Genomic DNA, 20,476 nt, shown 5'->3' with positions numbered 1-20,476 from the left:
GAATCTCTCATTACAAGGTCATTCATTTTTGTTTGTGAGTCTGCAACAGGGACACAGATGACAGATGGAGCTGAATGCTGAAGAAACATGTGTAAATATGGGGAAAGATGGAAAAGGGAGGAGGAGAAGCCATCGTCCTGAGAGACGGCAGACTGAGATCTTGGCGAAGAAAGAGTGAACGACTGGTGGAACAAGAAGGAGGAGGCCATGTCATGAGGAAGAGCGGGCGAGAGAGAGAATGAAAGACTGAAACAGAGCTCAGGCAACTGGATGAGGAAGTAGTGGTGGTGAGCACATGGGTGTGGTTGGTTAGCAGTTTCTTCATCAGCCTTTCAGCAGTGACACACAGAGGAGAGGATTGTGGATGATGAGGCTGTGGATAAATCTCTGGACTCGGGCACCTCGCAGGATGGATACTAAGGTAAGCAATAATAGCCTGGATGAAAGACTAAATATTCTAGGGCTGAGGGCTGTTCTGGTCGCCGCCGACTGAGAGGAGATTGATGGAGGATGACAGACAAATGGATGAACAGACAAACGGAGAGTGAGGGAGAGTGCTGGATGTGACAAACAGGCAGGCGGGTCAGGCTAGGGGAAGGGGAAAGACGCCTGTACAGCCCAAAGGGAACAGGCCTCATCTTGACATATGCTCGGGAGTGAAATGAAGATTGGCATGACCTGCTAATCTGAACTGTCAAAGCTCATAACGACCACAAACGCTCACCTGTCACGCTGTTCCCAGCCCTGGAGGATGAGCTGCCACCAGGATAGGTCAAAGATCGAGATTCATTTTCTGCTGGGGGTTGGATTCAAACTGAATCCCGGCCCCAGACTCCCATCCCTCACCCTACCTGCCTCTGTTCTACCTGTTGTTGTTGCTCTGTATTTGCTGTAATATTGCACAACACCGGGGCGGTTTTTATTCCCCGCATCTGCTTTTCTATAGTGTTTTTTTTTTCAAGCTATGAGCAATATGTTGAGGGGGAGGAAGAAGTTGGTTTTTCCCACTGATTCAGAGATTGCTGTTCGTCGGTACAGGATTTCCATTATGTTAAAAAAAGTTGTTTTGACACATCCTCCAATGCCACTTTTTCTAATTGGTGACAGCGAACAAAATATGATGAAGTTAGATCTATAGTGCCACAAAGTTCAGCACAGACATGCGTGGGAGGACTGCATACACAATATGTGGCCTCAATCACTCATTTTTGAGAAATAAAATACCGTCTCCTATAAAGTTTGGCACCAGAAGTAAGAATCTGGGTTCTGTCGTGCTGCATGAAGAGTGTGGGTGATGTTGCCGTTTGCTATAGGAGGAAGCAGAAGTGGCCATGTGGTGCTAACCTCAGTGAGTGCATCTTCCTGTCTGGTAGATTTGTGCTGCACAAAATGTTCCAGAGTCAATTCAGTGTTGCCTCAGTCATCCATTTGTGATCCATTAATGTATCACTAATGCTCTGGCCAACAATTACATGATCATTCATGACTAATGAGAAACTCAAATGTGTTTTTCTGTGTAAAAATGAGCAGGCGTTTTGTTTGGATGCGCTGTTCTTGCTCCAGCTCTACATGCTGTACTGTATGTACCATCAGTCATCTTTAATAGAGTCATCTGTGCTATCTGAGAGACTCCGGATCGCTTAGCAGATATTAGAGGTTATATTCATCTCGGAACAGATTGCATTAAAACTGCAAACAGCTTGCTAATGCAATATTTGAGAAACAATCTTAAATCTTTGTTTCACCTCTTCTTCTTATTTGTTTTTTTTTTTCAGATCTATTTGGCCTCCTTCTTTTTCCTGTTTGTTATGGTAAAAGGTGAGTGCTGAAAAAATTCCACTGATACTGAGTTGACTCACAGTGAAGTCACGTATTTAAAAGTGGCTTTGTCGAACAAGCGAATCACTTCCCTCACAAATCCAATAACAAGATATGTTAAAATGCTAAAAATGTAGCTTGAAAACATTATTTTTACAACCCTCAATTATTTTTTCAATCATCTAGATATATAAATATCCACTTAATGACAATTATTTGAGCCTTCCATCCCATGTCTCTAAATCAAACCACACATGGCAAGACACCACTTACCTGGAAATGTTAGATTTTATTTTTATATTTCATTTTATGAGTTTTTTTTACATCATATGGCTCTAGGAGTACTTGAAGGTTCTGTAATTAATATTAAAACAGCAGTAAGTGCTTTTAAAATTACCTTCTATGTAACTGCCTTTAAAAGAAACCCTTGGTTACTCATTAGACTTGAATATATGAGGGGCACAAGCTGCCAGTACTGGTGGTGAAGACCCATAAATTCAACAAAGTGGCTCAATGTGCGGCGATATCTACGATCGTTTAACATTTTCTAACATTAGCAACCATAAGTGAGAGTTCATACTGTATTGGTGGAGGTGTGTTTAATTGTTTCACTGTTTCATTCACAAGAGGAAGAATGTGTAGTTTCTGCTTTCAAAAGTTGCATTTTGTGGCTCCAAGCTGCTGCCTGTGAATTAGCAACTCAAACAGATACAGCAATTTAATAAGCGGCATTAAATAAGTTTAGAAAGGATTGGTCCAAATCAAATCTTGAATTTGAGCTCTCTGCTGTGTCTCTGTACTTGGTAAAACTTCTCCAGAGCCACAAAAGACATTACCCCACAGGCTGAGCAGTAATCCTTGTTATTATGAAACATATTCTTGCACTTTAAATGCTACATTTTTTGAAATAAAGGCATATGCATTTAACAGTAAGGTCATTTAATATACAGGAGTGTAATAATGTAGTTAGAATAATTCTGTGTTTACACTGTAATAAGCAGGAAAAGATGCACCACATATCTTATTTAGGAGCCACAAGCAAAAAGTTCACCCTTATTTTAGTCGAGATGATCTCATAATAAACATCTTAGAACTTAAGCTATGAACATCAGGTTTACATTATAGACAGAGTAGAGTTTTTCTATGTTCACACAATATATCTGACACATCAGAACTGGTAAATATTAGAGTCAGCTATAAATCATGACCCTCTTAATCAACTGCCCTCATATCAGTTCATTAAAGTGGCTGGAATCATAGCATTAGCTCAGGAAAGTGGAGGTTTTGTGGAGCTGCTGCACTAATTGGAAGGTGCTGAGTGAGTAAACGGACAACGGTCCTTCTGTCCTGTAGTCTCACACAACAATCCGGCTCTGTTGTAGTCAGAGGTTGCCTCGCAGCCCCACTCACAGCCCCACTCACAGCCCCACTCACGGCAATATTACTGTGACATACTCTCTCCCCCTGCATGGTCAGACACATTCTGAAGTCTGGCCCCTGCCAGGAATACATCACAGCATTGTTAGGGAAAATCGCTGGCATAAACAAGACGCTGCTTTGTTCTTGCCATAAAGTGGACTGTACCGAGGCCTTCGCTGTGAGGTTTCATCTGACTTGTGTTTTTTTGGTGATTAAAGTGTCTCTTTTTTCTCTTGCAGTATCAAGAGCTCAGGCTAGTACAACCACACTTCAAAACGGTTCTGAGAGCACCAGCGTGGCCACTACGATTCTCAATGGTACAGTACTCTGGCTATTCTCAGAAATGCCACTTCTTAGCCTTAAGAGCCTGAATTCTAAACACAGAACACAGTGCTCTATCTATCTATCTATCTATCTATCTATCTATCTATCTATCTATCTATCTATCTATCTATCTATCTATCTATCTATCTATCTATCTATCTATCTATCTATCTATCTATCTATCTATCTATCTATCTATCTATCTATCTATCTATCTATCTATCTATCTATCTATCTATCTATCTATCTATCTATCTATCTATCTATCTATCTATCTATCTATCTTGCTTGCTTGCTTGCTTGCTTGCTTGCTTGCTTGCTTGCTTGCTTGCTTGCTTGCTTGCTTGCTTGCTTGCTTATATTGCTAAAGGTCACGTCTTTCAGTTTCAGATAATTCTGAAATCAGAGTCACCAGAGAGGCTGACTCCTCTCTGGAAACTTCCCCTGCTGCTGAACAAACCACAAAACAGAACATTAACAGCTCAGACAAGACTACATCAGAAGTGAAGACTTCAGCAGGTAGTCTGGTGTGTGTCGCTGTATAAAACACCCATGATTTCACTCACTTAAACCTGATGTGACTACTATCTATGTCCTTCCCTTTAGCTCCCAGTGAGGGGACAACAAAACCAAAAACAAATCTCACATCCACTCCAGGTAACACTCTCATTTCACCTTCTTCCTCAACACCCAGCTGGTGGGGTTTGGCTTGTAGATGAACCTACGAAGCTCTCCGGCAGACTATAACATCCCCTCACAGCTACAGGAAAAAAGCTTAGAGTACGCTTTCCCCATCACAAATGCAGAAACTAATTATGAGGTAATTAGAAAATGTTAAACTCCCCGTCCTTGTTGAGATATATACGGGAGTATTTCTGCTGCGTTTTACAGCACTGGGGAGAAAGAGAGGGTGATAGAGACAAAGAGAGTGCAGATATACTTTAAAAAGCCTCACTTTCCTCTGAGAGCTATTTCACTGGAATATTCAGAAATTCAATTAAAAATTGAGTTAAACATTGAATTACAAACTTGTGTATTATAAATAATAAACTATATAAATATTAAATAAAGAATGAAAAGAGGGCCAAACATACATTCTTTAAAGAAGATAACTAATGTTGTTACTGTTTTTCCAGCATCCAAGGTGACATCCTCCCCATCTACAACTGAAAAAACCACCAAACACAGGACCAATCAAGCTACTCCCTGTGGTAACTAACTTTTTTCCTGCTCCATAGCTACCATACATGCCACAGGCGTTGCGGTTCTATTGTGATCTCGCGGCAGACTGACAGTATCACAATTCCCTGTCTTCCTAAACAAAACCCATGACAGAGTGGTAGAATAGAGCACCTCACTTCCTCTCTTGCCAACAGATTAATGCTTGATTGTACCTTATGCAAGACGAGATAAGATATTTGTGTCCTCACGCTGTGCTGGCTTACCGTAGATAGAGGTTTTGATACACCATCAACAGCGTGTCAGCAGAGCCAGTAGATCTGTCATGCCGCCTCTGACAGTCGTTCCTCAGTGATCCTCTCGCTTTTTTGTTCCTGTAGATGCTTCTTCTGTTCAACAGTCAAACTTGAGTCAATACTTTTCTTTCTACTTTTGCTTCTTATAGATAAGCAATGCGACCAGGATTTCATCTATGGTAAGAAGCTTTTCCAGAGTGTTTCCTGTGTTCCTATTACTTGTTGCTCGTGGTTGACTGTTTGATTTGTGCTGTCCAGATTACGAGTCCCTTCGATACGCTGGACTGATCATCGCTGCAGTGCTCTTCATCATGGGCATAATGGTCATTAGCTGTAAGTATTTGATGAAAATTAGATTTCTGCGCGCTGTCATCTCTTGTAATATTCATCCACCCTTCTCATTATTATTTATGACAGCTAAAAACACTTAGATCTAAACATAATAATATCATTAGCAACATTACTTCTCAACAGCCTGGGCAGCATCAGTTTCCATATCATGAGTGGCATTTCATTCCATGCAATCTGCAATATTTCATATTTTCAAGTGTAATACTTTAATTTCATGTGGAATATTTCATTATTATGTGTAACATCTCATCTTTTTTTGCAGCATTTTGATTATATGTGCAATATTTCACTTTCACGTGCAACACTGTCAATGTCATGAACAATATCTTGGTCTTGTTTGTTCAATTTAATGAACGTAGAGCAGTTGGATAAACAAATAAATAATTTAATGTGCAACAAAATTAGTTCAGCGCCATGGTCATTGTTATTATATTTGGTCTTTCAGGTGCAATATGTTATCATTAGGTGTGATGTTACTTATTACCTCAGTGCAATTGCCAGTGTTACATTTTACTGCTCTATTGCACTGCAGTTCTTATGTGATGCCATTGTGTTTTTTTCCCTTCCCTTACCTTAAATTTTAAGGTGGTCGTGTTATTACTGTATGAGTGAATAGTGTTGTACTGTTGTGATTAGTTGAGGTGGTGCAATCCACAACAATACATCATATGTCAAAACTTTATCTCATATATCATAATCTATCAATTTAATGTTAAAGCAGCAATACTGCAATGATAAACTACAGCTACAAGTAAAAAACTTGCATTGAAATTAGCACTTAAATGAAAAATGCTAAAGTTTTTGTAGTTAATTTGTATGAGAGTTGTGCAGTTATATACACACTAGAATACAAAAAATATCAGTATTAGTTTGATGGCTTACAATTGCTGATTATTTTTGACATTGCTGTGTTTGATATTACTTATTATTTAAGTATCATTGCCAGCATTATTTATTACTGTTCTATTACTTATGTTATCTGAGTATTGCATCGTACCATATCTTATTTCTTGTCTGCCTTTTAGGCACTGCTTTTCTTATGCCATTGTGCTTTTTCTAAGCAATATCTGACACAATAATTAATTGATAATTAATAAACTTTGATCTTGTCTTGTCTAAAATCTTTAAAGTGGTCATGTTATTACTGTATGAGTAGACAGTGTTTTACTGTTGTGGTTAGTCGAGGTGGTGCAATCTCAATCAGCACTTAAGTTAATTGAGTTACCAAAGCGAAAAAATTCAGTCCGTATAAGAGTTATGCAGTTATATACAACACTTTAATACTAAAAATGATCAATATTAGGGTGATGGCTTACAATTGTTGATTATTTTTGACATTATTATATTTGATTTTACTTACTACCTCAGTATATTTACCAACGTTTCTCTTTACTGTTCTATTCCAGTCTTATTTTAGCTTACTTAATTCATTTCGACATTGTATCGTACTTATATCTTATTGCTTTTCTACCTTTTAGGTGCTGCATTTCTTATGTTATGTCATTTAGTTTTTTCTGAACAATAACATACACAAGAATTTCCTTTGAGATTAATAAAGTTTTATCGTATCTTTTTCTACCTGTAGGTGGTAAAGTCTGCAGGCTGCCCAGGTGTCAAAAGAAGCCCCCAAAGTAAGTCTTTACAGCATTAACCTTTACTTAATACTAGCTTCTATTCAAATTTTTAGAAACAGTCTGACTCTATTGTCATCCACTGAGCAAGCTGTGCTGTTGGAAGGCTGCAGTTGAATGATTTCAATAATTTATATCACAGGATACAGGATGATATATGGCAAACAACAGCTCAACAGAATGCTGACTGATTAACAGATCAAAAGAATTATGATTAAGCTATTTGTTGGGCAAAACTGCAACAGAGCAGCAGTGTTTGCTCGCCTTATATTTAATAAATATCACAGCACTCGACTCTGACGCCTGTTTATTTTTCCCAGATCGTATAGAGAGGTCCAAGGATAAGGCGACAAAAGCACCAGCGCCAAGGAGTCCATCAAGAGAAGAAAAAAGAAACCATTCAACACCTGGCAGCGTGTGTGTGCATGTTGACTGACAGGCTGTACGCTGCTTAGCAACCGTGTCATAGAAAAACAATGAAGAAACACTGAAAATATGATTCATTCTGACAGGTAAAGAAAAAAGTGGAACATCACCTGTTTAAATCAAATGTTATTTCTATAGTTGCCAAACCTGCACAAAAAGTGATTATTTATCTTGGCAAATAATGAAGAGATGATTCATATTTTAATCACACCTTCAGCCATGAAGCAGGCTTGCTCCTAACGACCTTTGTATCTTGTAACTGATAACACAGCTGCAGGCAGAGTCTCACAGCTAGGATTATTATTAAAGGTTATGAGGAATAAACCCCACAGCATCTCATTTTTGACAATCTCCTGCAGCCCCTTTTTCACTGTTCTGTGAAGGTATAAAAAATAAAGACGAGGCTGCATCGCCTTCTTCTTCCTCACTCTTTTACACTTTCAATCTCAACAAAAACTGATGTTTAGTAAGTGTGTCTAAGCCTCTTAGTGGCTCTATGCTTGTGTGTGAGTAAAGCCCTAGATTAAACAGCATCCATTGGCACATTATCTTTGCATCCATATGACATCAAAAATTATTCAAACGACAAACTGGGAGGGAACCGAGCAGATTTTATAACATATTTAATGTCAAAATAAACACAAAATCCAGAGTTCAGCATAGCTACACAATATACAGTAGTATACACTGTTTTAAACTGCTATCAGAGCAAAATCAAAGTGGCTGCAGCTGTGCAAACAGAACCAAGCTATACAGTCCAGCATTGCAACTGTTTCCTGGTGAGATATCAGGTTGTGTATTACAGACTTTGCAAATTATTAAATGACAAGAAACCACTGTCAGAGTTAATACGGAAAGAAAAAGTGCATATATGACTGCAAATATTTAACATTAAGTTCAAATTTAACATTTTTGGCTGTAATATGACATTAAAATACAAATATTTTACATAAAATAGTTTTTTGGCTGGTAGCCAACTCCCACCCACGAGAAATACGTAAAAAGACAATTTATCCAACTATTTTTTTTGCCATCAAGAGATGCAATGCAAATGCAGCTCATTCAATCTGTAATTCATACAATATATTATATATTTAAAAAGCTGGAACAGAATAGTTGCACGCACAGACAATGCATTTAGCCTGAACAGACAACATATCTGTCAGTTCATCATTATGAGATAGAATTAAAAAAGCTACACGTGTTACATTTTGTGCATAAGTAGTGTCCCAACAGTGAGGCTTTTTTTTACAATAAAAGAAAAGAAAGGGAGTAACGGTTTGGTCACAAGCATGGAACAGAGTGGATCACATACCCTCTTTGGATTTCTGCTTAAATCTGTTTGCTTTTTGGAAAATGCATTTAAAGAGGAGACTCTGCTGCACGCAGATGTTGTTGCACTGCGATTTATTTGTCCAAGAGAAAGAGTATCAGTAAATATGACTATATACACACACACACACACACACATATACATATACATATATATATATATATATATATATATATATATATATATATATATATATATATATATATATATATATATATATATATATATATATATATATATATATATATATATATATATATAAAAATAAACTGAAATGCTTTGTACTGCAATTTTTTTTTTGTCAAACTGTCCTCCCTTTGAAATGCTGATATATATCGAGGGCTTATTGAGCAATGCTACATTTCTGAGAAATAACACACTGTGTGCACAGCGCTCAGATGTGGACAGGAACACAAATGCACAAACAATCACATACACCAATTTTGTCTGTGTTACATCAACTTGGAAGCGTTGTTTCAAAGATGGCATATCGGCACAAACCAGTAAGTCGCTGTATACAATGATAAAGACATAACTACACAACCTTTTCTTTTGCTCTCAGCCCTTCCCCCCAGTGGCCAGATTAGCTGCAAAATTTAGTGGAAGAGCAAGTGAGATCCTGCTTTGACAAATCCAGTGTTTAACTGCATGTAACTATTCCTGTTATCAATGAAAAACCGACATGTCAAACGGTCCTGTTCCCTGTTAACCTTCGCTGACAACAAACAAACAAAACAAGGCAACCGGTGCCTTAAGTTCCTGGATGGAGAGCCTTCCTTCACACGGTGTGATTGATTTCATTTAAATGAAATTGGAGAAGCCTTCATGCTCCACATGAATGAAACAAAGGCATTGTTGGTATTTTCCCAATCATCAGATTTTATCCTCGCCTCACACCAAGCGTCTCTCCACCAGTGTGGGAGGCATTAATCTAATTCTCCACAGCATTCAGAGAGCTATTTACAATCTGCAGGACTAAAGTGAAAGCCTTTCAACAGCAGAAAAAAAGAAGGGGGAGGAGAAAAGAAAACTTCATCATTCACGGTGGTCAATTAATTTGCAGCATTTGGGGAGAAAAAAAAAGATGTTCACATTGGCTCTTTCCACTTGTTACTTTTCTTTTTTTGACTGAAGTTGAGAAGAGGAGGAACAGGTTTTTAATCTTTCCATTACGCCGCCGCCTGTCACTCCTAATGGGCCAGGAACAGAAGATGTCAGACAAGTGAATAAGAGAATCAAGTGAGCGCTGGGCTGGCTTAGCGTGGATTAGCATGATTTGTCTAACTCAACGATCATTTCACAGAGACAGGTCTGTTCCACATGCACCAAATCAAATTCTGTTTCTCTGCATAGCTAGTGGGAATAATTTCTTGTTTCATGCGGCAAACAAAAAAAAAATGAATTAAAAAAAAGGGGGGGGGGCTCTAGCTGTTCTAAATGATCCCTTTTAACAAAAGAAGCTTCAAGCCATATTCACAGGCTTTGATTTGGATTCCTCAAATAGAATCCAATTAGAAGGTTTGAATGTATTCCAAATGTCCCAGGCTAAATTGTGTGTATGTGGAGTACAAACAGCGGGAACAAACACAAAAGAATATAACGGGAGAAAAAAATAACACACGGATTGCAGTTACACATGTATAGGAGGTTGTGTAGGAGTGAAGTGAGCAGTGAGAAGCAGGCTGTTGTGCAAAGAAGTCCAACTGTCCTGAGTCAAAGAGGTGGAGATAACATAGCCTGATGCATCGCTCCTCTCTTGCCTGTGTGTTATAGTGCCACTGCTGCTCCTCCAGGAATTAGATGGCCCCTTTCTGGTCCTGTTCTGTCGGCACGGAGTAGATCCTGAAGCGAGAGCAAGGACAGGGCCACAGAGGGGGAGTACGAGGTGAGACAGGGCAAATAGCAAAAGCATGTCATCTTTAAGATATTTTTAGGTTCCTTCTCGGCTTTTTAGCAGAATAAAAAAAATAAATAATAATAATAAAAAAAAACATCCCTGTGTGGCAGAACTCAGGAAACGGCATGTCTGCCTCATGCTGCAGGGGCTTTGACAGGTGCACGGTGACTGCATCACCTCAAAAACACAGCTCATCCCCAGGTGGGACTTATAAACCTGGCAAGGCACTGTTGATCCAACAAGCCAGAGGTTGCTGTGTGATTAAGCCTCTTTTCAACGGAGCGATCAGTCAGCACCAAACACTGCCAGAGCTGACTGCAGCCCCGGGAGACAGCCGGTAATCCTGCAGAGGAATTTAACCCTTGCAGATTGACTTGGGTGTCTGCTCCTCAATGCTCGCTCTCCCGCTGCGAGAGGAGCTCCAGAGACTAATTTGAACTCTGTTACCCTTCTGACCCAGCCCACAGGTCATGTTATACTGCACCTCCAGAACAAAAGACATTGATTACTCAGCAGAAAGCCTCCCTGCTGCTAACTGCGGTTAGACAGACAAAGTGTGGAAGGGATGCCAAGTGCGAGGAGAGTGTTTCTCTGTATAACTGGTTTAGGTTGTTCTGCTGTCTGATTGCCGTTGGCCGATTGTTGTCATGAGGCCAGGAATGTGTTTACGGGGTTGTCTTATTTCTGAGCAGAGTTGTCTTTTCAGGCCTCAGTTCATGAGGTAAGCTTTGGAACAGGTTAGATCTTGTCCCGTTTGGTCATACAGGCCCATTGGCACTGTCTTAAGGCTATTGTTTGATGGCTAAGACAGATAGGTGGGACGTGTTCACTGGTGGCGATGAAAGACTCGAGCTGTAATACTAATTGCTGTACAAGTCCAGACGGGCTCAAATGGGTGGATGCTGGTTGTGTGTGTTATTTCTGGTGAGTGTTTTTTACTCAGGGATTTGATGAGCTGGATGAAGTAGGGCAAATTGACAAGGCAGCAGAAAAGGCTGTTACCCACCAGACTGGTTCTGTCACTCGGAGGCTGACTTCGCGTAAAGTGAAACATGAATTTCTTTGCAAGACACAGTATGCGCAGAGGCCTTACAAACATGTGCTCTTCTCGCTCCTTGAACTTAAGGACGGAGATAGAAAAAGATACACAGAAAACAACAATCACATAACATCTCTGATGGTGAAGTAATATGACCTTACCCTTGCTGCCGCTTGTGCGTTTGGCGTCTTACTAACATTATGGCTGCAAGTGAAAAAAGAAAAATGGAAAAAGGTCAAATTCCAGAAGAGAAAAGTTCATATTTGCTTAGGTATTAACAGCTTTACAAGGCACACAGGGACTACAGTGATTCTGGCCAAGCACTGACGGGCTTTACAGCATTTCATTTGTTAGCTATGGGAATGAAACAGGCACTAGTTCATCACATTTTTAATACTTACTGACTATTGCTGCGACTGAAAGAGCCAAGACTGTTGCAGCCACAACAATGATGATCAGGGTCGATTTATCTAAAAGACAAAACATATAAAAGTTCACTATAGGTTGCCATATTAAACAAGCAGTGATAAGTTGTTATTTTAATACAATACTTCACATCATCAATTAGAATCAATGTACTTCTCTCACCCGGGTCGTCGTCTGCACCTTTAGTTTTATCTGCGGTGCCAGGATCAAGCCCGTTGTCCATAGGTGACTTCGCTGCAAGGGAGGACAAGAAGTTACACCGATTTCAGGTGCAGAGCACATTTCAAAACCCCACGTAGCATTTATTTTCTCCCCCAAACTCTTCCTTTACGTCACAATCATTGTGTGCACTTGTGTGGTGCTTGAAATACTTCAAATGCACTTGAAAAGAGAATTGAAAATATATCTAGAAGGAGAGCGAGAGGTTGCGGCATCAGAGGAATGGGAGCAGTTTTGCAGAAACGTTGCAAACAGTGGGGCAGGCTGCAGGCCCGAGTTCTCAGCAGATCTGTTATTCTATCAAATGTCCGTCAACGCAAAGATGAGGAGTGACAGAGCGAGGCGTGGGGAGAGAATGAGAATGCCAATGCTGATTAGCTGACCGACGGGATGGTGGAGATGTCGACGTGCTCATTGGCCTTTCAGCGGAATCCGCGGGGCCCACTCCAGAGAGCTAATTGATTCCATTCAGGACTTAATGGTTGGGAGGGGGGAGGTAAAAGCCAACAGGGGCCACAGTCCTTCGAGCGTCTCACTGGACTACAACAGGGTGTACACCCCGACAATAATTGCAGAAGCCATAACCTTCGCATACGCTCCTCTGGAAAGCTACTGCACAACCCAACCCTCTTATCCACCCTTGGGAACTGAAGTAATGAACTCACCTTTCTGGTATAAATCCTCATCATCCACATCTGTGAAATAAGGAGAAATCAGATCCGTGTGAGGACATTAGAGAAAAACTTCCAAATAATAACAGGCTCAGTCAGGATATAGACGGGCCCTTTAATCTTTTAGCAACACTATTGATTGGGAGGGTTTTATGAAGTCAGTTTAGGGCCAAAAAGGTCTGAGAGCAAAAAAAAAAAAAATGAAAGCTATAAATAAAGAGTCAATACTGCACACACGCACAGAAAACATACATGAGAAAGCTACAGTGTAGACAACAACAAACCAGCAAACAAGAAACCAAATGACCGAAACGGGGAGTAAACAACAAAACTCCAAATGAGGAAGAAAAACCATTAGAGTCATTCACATGAAATCATGCAGCTCCTGTTTGGTAAAACTGAGTACACATATGGAGATGGATGAGGATCAAACACAGAGCAAATTATGTTCTATTTTTACAAAGCAGACTGCATTATGAAGCTACATCATGTTTTGACGATGTTCCATTTGCGTTGAAATCCAGCAGTTCAGTCTGAGACCTGCTAGGCTCAACCCAAAGTCAAAACAAGAACTAAACACTTGAACGGACAACAATAGGACAAGTAGAAACAAGAAAATGACCTCAGAATTTGACGCCGTGATAATTCTTTTCAAAACACATTAACAAAAAAAATGTCTTTTGTTGTAGCGCATGGGTGTGGTCTCAGTTAATCTATTTAAAATAAGACTAATGCGTTCTGCGTGTCACACTTGTAATCTCCTTAATTGACGTCATGCAAAAAATTCAGTTGAGGCCTGGTTGAGTCACAAGTTTCATAAAGAGCTGCTGCATTTCTTTATTTTACCCAAAAGGTACATACCGCTGTCAGCTGATCCTTCATTCTCTTCTGAAACAGCTGCACACACAAAAAAGCAGAAAGTTATAATACATTCACAACACCTGCAGAAAGTAATACAATTTTTAAACTGTTATTATTCACACAGAATATTGCAATATTCCAATGATGACTACATGGACTGTTTGGCCCACAGTAAGTTAAATTCCACATTTGTTTCTAGTACATCTGGTCTTTTCTGACACCTTTTAGCCTTGGGAGCACTGCTGCTAGTCTCACTGTGCATGTTAAATGCTGTTCTTACACTTTCCTTCACTTCTCTTTTTGGTGGGAGTGAATGCATACATTAAATCCCATCTAACACAGCACATGGTCATGCACATATGTATGTAGCTGAGGAAAAAAAAAAACACCAGGCGTAGAGAATGCACAGGCTCCTGATTAGATGTTTATCACCTGAAAGCGTCACCGAGATGAGAACGTACCAGAAGCAGCTGGCAGCAGCAGCAGCAGACACAGGAACAGCAATCGCATCATCTTCAAATGCTGCAGGGAGAGAGAAAGAAGTTTAAAAATATCTGCTATTAATATTCCTCCACTGATGTGTGTGAAATCTTGGTGTTTTGGTTTAGAAGACGGGCTGTGATGGAAAGCAGAAACGCTGTCTATTATTGGGGCCTCGTCTGGCACTTGTAGTTTCAGGATCACATCACACCAACCAGTCTGGTTTTAACTAGTTTAAATGCAAGCACGCAAATCTAGATTGCAATCTGAAACAGGTGGAGGCAAGAGGGTCAGATATGACAAACGTATTTCCCATAATGCTCAGCAGAAAAAAAAGCTACTTCTGAGAATTGACACACTCAACTGGCAACAAGTGTCTATTCAACATTTTCCCCTCCCTACGTAAAACCTGGGCCAGTTGTTGAGCAAGAGATGGATTTTTACTGGCAAAAACAAAAAAGGACTCTAAATAAATCTGTGGGATGTTTTTTTATTGTTTATTGCATTCTCTTAAGCAATATTCTTGTCATGCTAATTGAGAGCGAGAAAAATATGAGCCCAATTTCACAGGAAAACACACTCATCTGTCACTTTAATCTTATCACAGAGACCGAGTGACACGCTTACATTAGCTGGGATTTCTTCATGTGTGTGTGTGTTGTTATTCTGGAGGGGAAAAAAAAAGCTCACAACTTCCTTGTGGCACGGGGCCCAAAACAACCCTACCTCCGCTCTCCATTACCACCACTTAGATGTGAAACGCAGATGTTTGCGTGCCCGTCAAACAAAGCCCCAGCTGCTTCCAACACAATATGGATGTTGATATTTTTAAATCACGGGAAATCATGGGAATGAACTCTCTTCCAGTGCCGGATGAAGCCTCTTTGGTCAGATTTAGCCTCTGAAATTGGCATAGAATCAGGAACCAATAGTCACTCGTGCGATGTTTGATACGTTACAAAAGAGGAGAACTCTCTCGTTGACCTTTATGCCACATGTTAGCGCCTTTTCATTGTTTGCCATACGCATTGTGTCCTTGTTTCCTCCACGGTTAATGACTATGTGGAAAGAACTGAGGTGAACCGCATTGTGAAGGTGCAGACTCTCAAACTTGCGCTCTGAGGGACTCAAGCAACCCTCTGAGCACTTAGTGACTTACTGTTTCCTACAGTTTAAGGAAGTGGTATATGCCCGTCGCTATGGCGGGTAGATTGCAGTTGCCAAGTTTGGTGGCTAAAAGTGGAAAAAAAAGATGTAGGGTGTAGTCAGCTTCACTTACTTCTTGCTATAAGGTTTCTACCAGCTTTATGAAAGAATCTCTATATACTGTCATCTCAGCTTTGGAAATACTTTTTTAACCACCTGTTGTTTTCTGTAGGTCTTCATCACTGATAACTTGGTCTAACCCTTATCATAGTGGTTAAATAATTGCAGCATCTTCGAAAGATGTGAGGTAGTCTAATTATGTTCACACCAGATGGCTAAAAACATTATTTTTAGACACTTTTTAAAAAAAATAAGCTGTGTATGTAAAATCAACAGATGATCCAAATTAAATTATCACTCAATGAGAAGAAGAGAATTGCAAGATGACAAGGAATCTTGACGCCTAATGATAATGAATAAAGCGAGAGATTGACTTAGACTCTCCAAAACTGCTGTTCTTTGCAGCCTTAAGAAGAAAACACTGTATAGTTTAACTAAGAACTGCAAAGGAAGAGGCAGAAAATGATTGTCGCAGTGATAGAATATTACTTGAAAGCCATATTGTTGAAGTTCACAGCCTAGGTACTGACCAGCCGTCGGTTTGGGCAATTATCAAATACGATATTCACTTTTTTAAAAAAATGATTATCAGCTTTGGTCTTTTATTTCTCCAGATTTCCGATAAAATTCTATAAAAAATGCATTACTTTGACTCTCATGCAGCTGCATCTCTCCATCTGAAAAATATATTTCATTTAAGTTTTGTGTTGGAGTTTGTTGTTATTCTAAATTCTGACACTATTATAATTTTCTTTTTCACTGAAAATGTACATCAGTCCTAATATTGGCTATTGGTCTCCTATTGGTATCAGCCCTGAAAAAACACAGCACATCAGTTAATCTATTATACAGTATATGATGCAAGACAAATGTTCATCATGTACATTTGCACAGGTATGGGTACAACCCGGCCCTCAGCAAGATTGTCCTGCAGCTAAAATGCAGAACATCAACAACTATTCTGGTTGATTATATTGGGGTGGGGTGGTGTTAATCATACAACTGGGGCTGATTGGAGAGGGAGTGTAGTGTGTGCTGTTCTGGCCTCTTGAATAGCTGAAGTAAATCTCCAAACGCAACCAACCTAAGAAGCTGCAAATAAAATCCCCTTCTGTATCCAATTTGCTTTTCAGAGTCGCTTTGGGTGAAATAATAAGCTGATCCAATTTGGAAATATTTATCAACCCAGTCCGCTGCCTCTGCATCAGAATGGCTCCTGACGCCTGTATTATTTGTCAGATTAGGTAATATATTCTCGTGCATCTGAATGGCGGCTGAATTCGCTCTTTTATACCACACCCAATTTGCAACATATAATAACCAGTGGCTTGCTTATACACTAGACAGGCCAGCTGCCTCCTGGCTAGAGATGCAAAGATCAGAGACAGTAAATGAAGAAATCAACAAATCAGGAAAACTACAGTGCAGTGCTGCAAGTCAGGCATATGCTACACTGTTGCTGGAGGGGGAATATGTCTTGCCTTTGTTCCCTTAAATGCAGTTTTCCACTGACAGGATTAACCCTAAACCTGATACCTGTCTGGCCACGTTAGCACACCTAAGAGCACCTAAATCTTGTTTACCAGGGCTAAGTCTGAATGAGCGCCCTCCACTTCTTCTAATCCAATCTGTATCAACAAAATGCACAAACAGAGGTTCGCTTTATGTGCATAAACAGAATTACAGAACTGCATAGACCGCTACTATCGGTTTCTTATCTGCGTGCACAGATAACAGCGCTCTGCTCAACCACTGTGCATCACTGACAAGACGTTGACACCAGCGATAATAATCGCAAATGGCTAAAGATATCCGAATTGCTGCGGCCTCCAGAGTTCAAAACACATACAAATAGGGATCTGAGTGAGGATAGCAGAGACAAACTTTATGACAAACCTGCTTTAAAAAGCACAACAATAAGGAAAAAGAGAGAGCGAGGAAGAGGGGGGGAAAAAAGCACTTAGATCATTTGTTATTCATTGCCATTCAATTTCCTAAAAGTGGATGCTTATTCTGGTTCAGTGAAGACAGAAAATATTCTTATTGAAATGTTTACTCAGCTCTGGTATCACTATAGCTGCTGTTTACCTAAGTGAGGTTGATGCAAATTTCCTACCTTTTTGTTTTTTTCCTCCCTCCTCGCTATAACATAACAGACTCTGCTATCCCACTGGACCGTAAACGAAGTGACAAAGAAACTAATGATAAGATTAAAAAATATAAAATAAAGCAAAACTCACAGTACCTCAGTTGGTGTCATGCATACCAGCCATCCAACAATGAGTATGACAACTATAAAAGGGTTTGTATAACTAAGAGGATATGAGAGTATGTCTCACAATGACACACTACCGTCTCCGAGACCCATATCCTGTATTTGCCTGCCCCCACCTCTCCTTGCTGTGCATGTGTGTAAACTATAAAACCATAAAAGCTCTAGCACACACACACACACACACACACACACACACACACACACAAGAATGAGGAAGATATGATTCTGTAGTTGCACCATAATGCAGGTATTTCCAACCTGACCAAAACATCAACAGCCAGAATAAGGACAAACAGGACTCTGGGCACGTACACCTCAGGTTTACTTTTTATCAGATGGAGACAAAGCTGTTGTTCTTTGTTTTGTTAACAACACTATCACTAGACCTATCCCAGTCACATCGAGGGTTTTCAAAATCCAATCTGTCTGAAAATGCGGCTTCCTGAAAGAAACACATGTTTTGGCGAAAAGATTTGGTGCCTCTGCTCCACCTCTTGCAATCCCAAGGCGAGCAGCCTTAATTAAGAAATGGCAGAGAAGAGAATTTGTAAACTGATTTTAAGGCAAAAAAAGGAACTTCACCAGCTCACTGTCTGAATGTTTTAACAACCAGACACACAGGATGTGCGATAAGAGATGTTGTGTGGCGTGCCAAGCCAGGTTTTTGAAAGCACCTGTTTCTTTAAGGAAGCAGCCTGCACATTTGAACTGATAAAATAAAAAGTTATTGACATTGACTTTCACTGTATAACAAACACAACTGCTGTTGTTTAGAGTCAGACTCAGAGAACTGCAGAGATATTTGAAAGCAAATCAAGATATGGAGGAAGAAAAGGAGATAAGCATGCAGAAAGAAAAATGCTCCTTTGTAGTAGTTGTGAATTGCATTCCACCTGTTGCAATATTTGTACTACATACCAATTCAGGAGGACGTCGGATCTACTGCAAAATGTGTGCTCCTTTTCTAGAAATTAAGGCTTTATAACAACATCATCTGTTTCTTCACCCCTGCTCTGAAAAGTGAAGCACTCACCGCTGCTTTCTGTCGAGATGAGCCACAGCGTTAACAGGAAAGTCGACTGCTGCTGTGTGGGCCAAGTTCAGGGCAGCTTTACTTCTCAACTACAAGGGGATTCACAGCCACCTCATTTAACGCTGAACTGCCCCTCAATCCCGGCCCCACACTTTAGTTTTTTGCTGCTGTGGAAAACACCTTCCGTGTTTGTGCCTAACAGCTGTCAAGACAAGTTTCCTGGTAGTGCTCGGATGCGAGATAATATGACAAAGATAGCTTGCCACAATTTCATAAGAATTGTGTGAACTGGACCCACAAGTTGCAACATGAGGTATCTGACTTGTTTCACAGTGCAGGTGACTTCAGCTGCAGCCCAACTGGTCCACAAATGATGACACATAGCTGATTGACAGGTTCAAATTAGCCACAGGTGTGTAAACAGGTGTGCGCTACCCTCAAAAGATTTAGATTTTTTAGCGTTTCCCGAGGCATGCAAACAGCCTGAAGTGTATTAATAGCAGGGGAAACATTAGTGATCTTGTTGTTCCATGCATGGATGTTGTTTTGTTTGAATGCAATAATGCATTTTGTGCTGCTGCTCCACTTGTGCCTCTTAGGATTTGGTGAGTGGTTTAGTTTATTGGCTGGGTAATAGTTAACCTAGATTCAAAGGTCATTTGCACAAACACCAGATTAAAACCTGACTAGCTTTTCCACGTTAGTCCTTTTTGCACTCAGGTTGGACACGCTTGCATTAGTGTCTCTACCTTCAGCAGTTCTGTTTGTCTAGTTTTGAGTGACTGACATGCAGCTATGTCTCACCCCTTAAAACAACTAAAGATAGTAATCTGTGCTCTGGTGAAGGGAACTGAGAGTTCAGTCTTCAGCTGTCTCTTGCATGCGTTAACTCGTGCACCAGCAATCAGTTTGCATTTGTTAAATTATTATCCCTTGACTTTGTTTTAGAAAGTTTTGCAACTTTTTGCAGTACAGTGCAAACTTAAAGATAATCAACAGAAGAGAAAACAACACTTTAAAGCAAGCAACCCACATCTAGAGTATTGACTGAAAGAAGAACTTACATTTCAACAAGCTGTTGTTCAGAGTAGTTTCTGTACACTGCTGGTATGTTGTCGCTCCCACGCCAAGATCCTGGTTATCATGGAAACTGCCTGTGTGTGAGCACATTAATACAGGTGTACTCAAACTAGACTCAGTTTGTCATTGGCTGTTGAGCCTGTTGAAATATGACACCACCCGTTTTTATCTGTTCTGCAAGTACACTTGCTGTGCATATTGTGAAACTCACTCGCTGCTCTCAGTGAATAGCTGTACTGTAATCACTTTAGTGCCAGTGTGTTGTTTTGCTGTTATAAAATCATCTGCTGCTGTCAGGGTAGTTCATCTTTGTTTGTTAATCATGTTAGCGTTCACTATATATGCACATTTCCTGCAGTTGTGATGTGGGAGCATATTCAAATGTTTTATATTGAATAAAAAGCGTAACTCAATTTTACGTTCTTCCTTGCAGGCCTGTCTGCAGCCAGTCC

At 40.0% G+C, this 20,476-nt stretch overlaps 2 protein-coding genes across 4 annotated transcripts; one reads left to right on the top strand and one right to left on the bottom strand.

Annotated features, from left to right (window-relative positions):
• Nucleotides 1–153: 153 nt before the first annotated feature.
• Nucleotides 154–7,871, top strand: fxyd5 (FXYD domain containing ion transport regulator 5). The gene is made up of 10 exons (XM_023283135.3): nt 154–421; nt 1,776–1,818; nt 3,477–3,554; nt 3,946–4,080; nt 4,168–4,218; nt 4,698–4,772; nt 5,186–5,215; nt 5,295–5,369; nt 6,973–7,018; nt 7,339–7,871. Exons 1-10 carry the CDS (start codon nt 365–367, stop codon nt 7,361–7,363), a joined length of 615 nt encoding a protein of 204 aa, XP_023138903.1. The 5' UTR covers nt 154–364; the 3' UTR covers nt 7,364–7,871.
• Nucleotides 7,872–9,043: 1,172 nt separating this feature from the next.
• Nucleotides 9,044–20,105, bottom strand: si:dkey-262k9.2 (uncharacterized). Of its 3 annotated transcripts, none has more exons than XM_035954186.2 (8): nt 20,009–20,105; nt 14,352–14,412; nt 13,891–13,926; nt 13,024–13,053; nt 12,302–12,373; nt 12,115–12,183; nt 11,875–11,917; nt 9,044–10,619 (listed from the first exon to the last, which is right to left on the bottom strand). In XM_035954186.2, the coding sequence occupies exons 2-8, from the start codon at nt 14,401–14,403 to the stop codon at nt 10,574–10,576; spliced, it is 348 nt and encodes a 115-aa protein (XP_035810079.1). In that variant the 5' UTR covers nt 14,404–14,412; nt 20,009–20,105; the 3' UTR covers nt 9,044–10,573. The 3 variants fall into 3 exon arrangements, with proteins under 3 accessions (XP_035810079.1, XP_035810080.1, XP_035810078.1); XM_035954187.2 differs by lacking the exon at nt 20,009–20,105 and adding an exon at nt 18,945–19,083; XM_035954185.2 differs by lacking the exon at nt 20,009–20,105 and adding an exon at nt 17,882–17,928.
• Between the last annotated feature and the right edge of the window lie 371 nt (nt 20,106–20,476).

The sequence above is a fragment of the Amphiprion ocellaris genome, chromosome 9 (genome assembly GCF_022539595.1).
Source record: "Amphiprion ocellaris isolate individual 3 ecotype Okinawa chromosome 9, ASM2253959v1, whole genome shotgun sequence".
Lineage (NCBI taxonomy): Eukaryota > Metazoa > Chordata > Actinopteri > Pomacentridae > Amphiprion > Amphiprion ocellaris.
This window is presented reverse-complemented; position numbering and strand designations above follow the sequence as displayed.

What these genes read in the sequence shown, in the direction of transcription:
- fxyd5 (XM_023283135.3), top strand. Translation starts at nt 365, where the DNA reads ATGATGAGGCTGTGGATAAATCTCTGGACTCGGGCACCTCGCAGGATG. An exon ending in AAATCTCACATCCACTCCAG is followed by an intron (nt 4,219 to 4,697) that starts GTAACACTCTCA and finishes CTGTTTTTCCAG; the next exon opens with CATCCAAGGTGACATCCTCC. An exon ending in CAATCAAGCTACTCCCTGTG is followed by an intron (nt 4,773 to 5,185) that starts GTAACTAACTTT and finishes TGCTTCTTATAG; the next exon opens with ATAAGCAATGCGACCAGGAT.
- si:dkey-262k9.2 (XM_035954185.2), bottom strand. An exon ending in GCTGCTGCCAGCTGCTTCTG is followed by an intron (nt 13,927 to 14,351) that starts GTACGTTCTCAT and finishes TTGTGTGTGCAG; the next exon opens with CTGTTTCAGAAGAGAATGAA. An exon ending in TGAAGGATCAGCTGACAGCG is followed by an intron (nt 13,054 to 13,890) that starts GTATGTACCTTT and finishes CTTATTTCACAG; the next exon opens with ATGTGGATGATGAGGATTTA.